Source organism: Rana temporaria, chromosome 10 (assembly GCF_905171775.1).
Source record: "Rana temporaria chromosome 10, aRanTem1.1, whole genome shotgun sequence".
Lineage (NCBI taxonomy): Eukaryota > Metazoa > Chordata > Amphibia > Anura > Ranidae > Rana > Rana temporaria.
In genome coordinates this window covers 7,362,234-7,368,656 of record NC_053498.1, presented here as the reverse complement: position 1 = coordinate 7,368,656, position 6,423 = coordinate 7,362,234, and the positions used below count along the sequence as shown (strand labels likewise).

Sequence of the window (6,423 nt, the reverse complement as noted above, 5' to 3'; positions counted from 1 at the left end):
TATTGTATTTTTTTTTGCATTGATATTCAGTAAAAGGGTATATTTATATCTATCACCCCCCCCCCAAAAAAAAAATAAAAAAAAAAATTGCGTTTGAAAAATCACTGTGCAAATAACGTGCGACATAAAAAAAATGCAACGACCGCCTTTTTATTCTCTAGGGCAGGGATATGCAATTAGCGGACCTCCAGCTGTTGCAGAACTACAAATCCCATGAGGCATAGCAAGACTCTGGCAGCCACAAGCATGACTCCCAGAGGAATGATGGGACTTGTAGTTTTGCAACAGCTGGAGGTCCGCTAATTGCATTTCCCTGCTCTAGGGCAGTGAGGGTGAACCTCGGCACCCCAGATCTTTTGGAACTACATTTCCCATGATGCTCCACTACAGTGCGGAGTGCCTGAGCATCATGGGAAATGTAGTTCTAAAACATCTGGGGGTGCTGAGGTTTTCCACCAATGACCTATAGCAGGGATCCTCAAACTACGGCCCTCCAGTTGTTCAGGAACTACAATTCCCATCATGCTCAGTCATGTCTGTGAATGTCAGAGTTTTGCAATGCCTCATGGGATTTGTAGTTCCACAACAGCTGGAGGGCCGTAGTTTGAAGATCCTTGCCCTAAAGCAGGGATATGCAATTAGCGGACCTCCAGCTGTTGCAGAACTACAAATCCCATGAGAGCCACAAGCATGACTCCCAGAGACAGAGGCATGATGGGACTTGTAGTTTTGCAACAGCTGGAGGTCCGCTAATTGCATATCCTTGCCCTATAGGGTTCTGAGGAATTTACTAGCAAAAAAATACAGATTTTTACATGAAGAAATGTCAGAATTGGCCCGAGTGTGAATTGGTTAACACCCCCCCCCCCCTCCTCAAATGGGATTTTCAATGCCGTCCGTAGCTGGCTGTGGAGAAATATTCCCTCCCCACCAGCACAGTAATAATGGGGTCATTTTAGCCCTTTCAGGGGAGCTACTTGTGTCACTGGCCAATCATTTCTCTTAATAAAAAAAGAGAAAAGGGCGCCCCCTGCTGGATTTGGAAAAACAGAAGTAGCTTAGCTGAAAAGTCGAGTCCTTAACCCGTCACGGCATGGCAAGGGACACATAATTAAGCCCAATGCTCCCGAACCCCGGTCTAAAGACCACCCTCAATATGTTCATCCAGTTATGGGGTCCCCAGTGCCTTACGATGCAATGCAGGTACCCAAGCGGACAATAGATAGGGGCCACCCCCTGTATTATGACACTGGGGGGGGGGGAAGCAAATCCACTGCAGTGCCAACCTGGAGCTCAGGATGCATTCAGGTCTAGGGCAAAGGATATCTGTTGGCAACTGAAGCCGCACTCAGATACCTTGGAGTGAACTTAATATCTTCAACCTGACAAAGACCCCCTACCTGGTCCGACAAAGGGTATGGGAGGAACCATCATGGGCCCCACAACGTTGGCCGCCGCTGCCGCTCTGGCATCGAGACTTTGCTGCACCTGCGGATGAGAAACAGACGCACTTAGTACAATAAAAAGAGACTGCGGCTGGGGTCCGGCCTAACCCAGTGCTCTCCAATCCCCCCAAACTCACCTGGCTATAAGTGTTTGTGGCTATCACGGGGCGTCCAACAGCAACAGGAACAGCCGGCACGGCGGGAACACCAGGCACGGGCAAGGTGGGGACACCGGGCAAAGTGGGGACACCGGGCAAGGTGGGGACACCGGGCAAAGTGGGGACACCGGGCAAAGTGGGGACACCGGGCAAAGTGGGGACACCGGGCAAAGTGGGCGGGACACCCGGTACAGCCGCTACTGCCGGCACAGCCGGTATGGCCAACGGAACGGGCAGCGGGACGGCGTCTCCCGAGGGCAGGGCGACTGGCGCTCCCAGGACTTCTTGCTCAAACCTAAAAGAAAAAACAAAAAAAAACAAAATGAAAGCTCGAGTGACCCTTTATCAAGGCTTGACAAACCCCCAGGTGCCAGGTTGCCATTGCAACAAGAAGTTTTTGTCCTGTCACCTGGGCTGTTGCCCCAATTCTCCCCACCGCTATATATCCAGGGCTCCGCTTGCCCATCTGCAGGCCTGGGACCGGCATGGAAAAGAAGAAAGGTAACAGCGCTCTCTGCAGGGACAACCCAATCCATACATAACGGGTGCCAGAGGGGAGAGGGAAGGGAGGAAAGCGGATAAACATCCACTCTCCCCCCTTCTAGTTGTTGATCCGGATGTGGCATGCAACGTCACTTCCGGGTTCCTTCGACAGTTTCCCCCGGCCGGGAAACAATGTAATGCAGTACGATGTGCATTGCACTACCATTCAGTGGAGAACAGAGGAGACATTACACCCAAGCATATAAACCCCCCCCCCCCCCAAAAAAAAGGAGCCCCCACCCCCACATACAAACTCATGCAGCAGGGCACCTACGCCTGAAAATGTCAAATGCGATACGTTACATATCGCCGTGCACGCCCGACTAAGAGCAAAGATTCTAGCACCGGACCTCCTTCGCAACGCTAAACTGATGACCCAAAGGGGGTCTTTTTAACCGCTTAAGGACCGCCTCCTGCACATATACGTCAGTAGAATGGCACGGCTGGGCACAAGCACGTACAGGTACGTCCTCTTTAAGTGCCCAGCCGTGGGTCGCAAACGCGCGCCCCGGTCCGAAGCACCATGACCGCGGGACCCGAGTACCCAATCGCCGCTGGAGTCCCGCGATCGGTCCCCGGAGCTGAAGAACGGGGAGAGGTGTGTGTAAACACAGCTTCCCCGTTCTTCACTGTGGCGCAGTCATCGATCGTGTGTTCCCTGATATAGGGGGACACAATCAATGACGTCACACCTACAGCCACACCCCCCTACAGTTAGAAACACAAATGAGGTCACACTTAACCCCTTCAGCGCCCCCCTTGTGGTTAACTCCCAAACTGCAATTGTCATTTTCACAGTAAACAATGCATTTTTTGCTGTGAAAATGACAATGGTCCCAAAAATGTGTCAAAATTGTGCAAAGTGTCCGCCATAATGTCGCAGTCACGGAAAAAAAAAAAAAAACGCTGATCGCCGCCATTAGTAGTAAAAAAATAAAAATATTTTATAAAAATGCAATAAAACTATCCCCTATTTTGTAAACGCTATAAATTTTGCGCAAACCAACCGATAAACGCTTATTGCGATTTTTTTTACCATAAATAGGTAGAAGAATACGTATCGGCCTAAACTGAGGAATTTTTTATATATATATATATATATATATATATATATATATATATATATATATATATATATATATATATATATATATATATATATATATATATATATTGGGGGATATTTATTATAGCAAAAAGTAAAAAATATTGCATTTTTTTTCAAAATTGTCGCTCTATTTTTGTTTATAGCGCAAAAAATAAAAACCGCAGAGGTGATCAAATACCACCAAACGAAAGCTCTATTTGTGGGGAAAAAGGACGCCGATTTTGTTTGGGAGCCACGTCGCATGACTGCGCAATTGTCAGTTAAAGCGACGCAGTGCCGAATCGCAAAAACTGGCCAGGTCCTTTACCTGCCTAAAGGTCCGGGGCTTAAGTGGTTAAAGCAACACTTTATTTAGCAAACGGCATTCCATTTACTCTACACGGAATACCGCACTTCAAAGCCGTTTAAACCAGGGCTGTGGAGTCGGTAGATACAGGTTTCGACTCCTAAATGTTCCGACAATCTAAATTTAGTCGGAGTCGGTGCATTGTTTGCTGACTCCGACTCGTTACCCAAAATTTCCTCTGACTCCACAGCCCTGGTTTAAACACACTGCTCCAGTACTTCTGCCTTACTTCCTGGACAGACTTTAGGACAGGACACACAGGAAGGAGTTGACCAGCTGATCTCATTAGCACACACCCTGCATCATCCACCCTCAGCTGGTCAAAATCCTTATTAAAGCAACACCTATGGGAAAAATATACAGTACCGACATGTTAGGTATCCATTTACTCAGTGCGACCTCAGCGTTTAAATTTTTACCCAAAAAATTGGGTAATTTGATATGGGGCAAAAAAAAAAAAAAAACACTGCCATGTAAGCCACATAACTGTTACATGCCTCTATAGATATAGGGCTGGATTCACAAAGAGTTACGCCGGCGTATCAGTAGATACGCCGACGTAACTCGGAATCTAAGCTGTCGTAAGTTTAAGTGTATGCTCAAACTGAGATACACTTAAACCTAGCTAAGATACGACGGCCTGCGCCGTCGTATCTTAGGGTGCAATTTTTCCGCTGGCCGCTAGATGGCGCTTCCGTTGATTTACGCAAAGAATATGCGAATTAGGTAGATACGCCGATTCACAAACGTACGTACACCCGGCGCTATTTTTTTACGTCGTTTACGTTAGGCTTTTTCGGCGTAAGGTTGCTCCTGCTCTTATGAGGCGTACGCATTGTTAAGTATGGACGTCGTTCCCGCTTCGAATTTTTAAATTTTTACGTCGTTTGCGTAAGTCGTTCGCGAATAGGGCTGTACGTAAGTTACGTTCACGTCTAAAGCAGTGACGATTTGCGGCGGAATTTTGAGCATGCGCCGTTCGTAAAAAAACGTCAAATACGTGGGGTCACACTAAATTTAAATAAAACATGCCCACATCATCCAAATTTGAATTAGGCGGGCTTACGCCGGCCCCATTTGCGCTACGCCGCCGTAAGTTAGGAGGCAAGTGCTTTGTGAATACAGCACTTGCCTCTCTAACTTACGGCGGCGTAGCGTAAATATAATACGCTACACCTCCGTAAAAATGCGCGGATCTACGTGAATCCAGCCCATATTGTACAAATACATTTTCTAACCCACGTTTTTTTTAAGATTATTTTGCCTGTACCTCCCACAACCAATATGTGTCCTGAAGAAGCTGCTGTCTAGCGAAACGCGTTGACCCTTTATCAGTACTTGGATGCTATGCATCATACAAAATACTGTGTCATTTCTGTTACTCTTGTCGGCGATTGAGTTGAGAGTGATCACATAATTCTGTAGGGGCCCTACTTGTCTTCCCCTATATTTTTTTTTTCTCATGTTGTGCCTTAACCACTTGCTTACTGGGCACTTAAACCCCCTTCCTGCCCAGGCCAATTTTCAGCACTGTCACGCTTTGAATGACAATTGCGCGGTCGTGCGACGTGGCTACCAAACAAAATTGGCGTCCTTTTTTCCCCACAAATAGAGCTTTCTTTTGGCGGTATTTGATCACCTCTGCGGTTTTTATTTTTTGCGCTATAAACAAAAATAGAGCGAAAATGTTTTTGATAAACAGACAACGCGTGCGCACAGAATAATCCCCCCCCCCCCGATGCGTCAGCTGTGGCTGCGGTGGGAACAGAATAGACTCTTTCCCCACTGCTACAGCGCCAAAAGTAAAACAGGAAATAAGGTGTCCTGGCGATAAATGCTTCCCCCCACTGCAAAAGATGTCTTGATAAACAGGAAGCGCGTCTGCACAAAATAAACCCTTCCCCCGTTCTGGCGGCTTTGGAAGGCGTGGGAACAGAGTAAACCCCCTACTACAGCTCAAAAACTGAACAGGAAGTTGGGTGTCCTTGCGATAAATGCTTCCCCCCACACACTACAACAACTCCTAAAGCGACAGGAAGTTGGGTGTCCTTGGGATAGATGCTTCCCCCTCACTTTGACAGCTTTACTGCACAAAATAAACCCTCCCCCTACTAAAAATAGATTATGTGGGTGGACAGGAAGCTCGGTGTACAGGCGAAAAATGCTTCCCCCCCACTGTCACAGCATTGAGGGTGGACAGGAAGCCAGGTGCGCCCAGTAAACCCCTCCTCCCTTCCTCTGAACACTCACAGCGCCATCTCCGCCTCCATCTCCTTCAGCTTATCCTCTCCGCTCTTCCCCGCCATCTTCGCTTCTCTTCGGCTCTCTCCCAGGCCTGTAACCGTCTCCTACACACAGCCCCGTAGCGCACAGCGATACCGTCACTTCCTGTCTTGCGTGCGCCACTGACGTCGGAGGGAACGTGTTTACGGGAACGTGCTGGGACGCAGCGTCACGCCGCCATCTTTGTGTGGGGCAAGAGTGAGGGAAAATCTGCCCAGGCTGGGATGTCATCATACAGAGGTGGGGGATGACATTGTTTAGTGATAATAATTGTGTGTGTTCAGATTTGTGTTGTCATTGTCGTCATCGTGATGTGAATGTTTATTGATTGAGGATATTATTGTTTTATGTGTATATATATATATGTATATATATATATGGATACATTGTATAGATAACAGCAACATGATACATTGTATTGTATCTGATCAGATTATCAATATGATACAAATATTCATTCCTGCTGAGGGTTGCGTTTAGCGCGCGTTGACATTGCGTTTTCTTTACGTGTCGCGTTGATTTGCATGTTTTCTTTTGTTT

General features: G+C 47.3%; 1 protein-coding gene across 1 annotated transcript in view; it reads right to left on the bottom strand.

The window, feature by feature from the left end:
• RBM42 (RNA binding motif protein 42) overlaps window positions 1–6,006 on the bottom strand; it is a 16,948-nt gene extending 10,942 nt beyond the window's left edge. The window contains exons 1-3 of the mRNA XM_040327107.1: window positions 5,851–6,006; window positions 1,583–1,898; window positions 1,401–1,488 (exon numbers count right to left, since the gene is read on the bottom strand). Coding sequence (XP_040183041.1) covers window positions 1,401–1,488; window positions 1,583–1,898; window positions 5,851–5,906 — 460 coding nt within the window. The 5' untranslated portion in view covers window positions 5,907–6,006. The remainder of the gene's footprint in view (window positions 1–1,400; window positions 1,489–1,582; window positions 1,899–5,850) is intronic.
• Window positions 6,007–6,423: the final 417 nt, after the last annotated feature.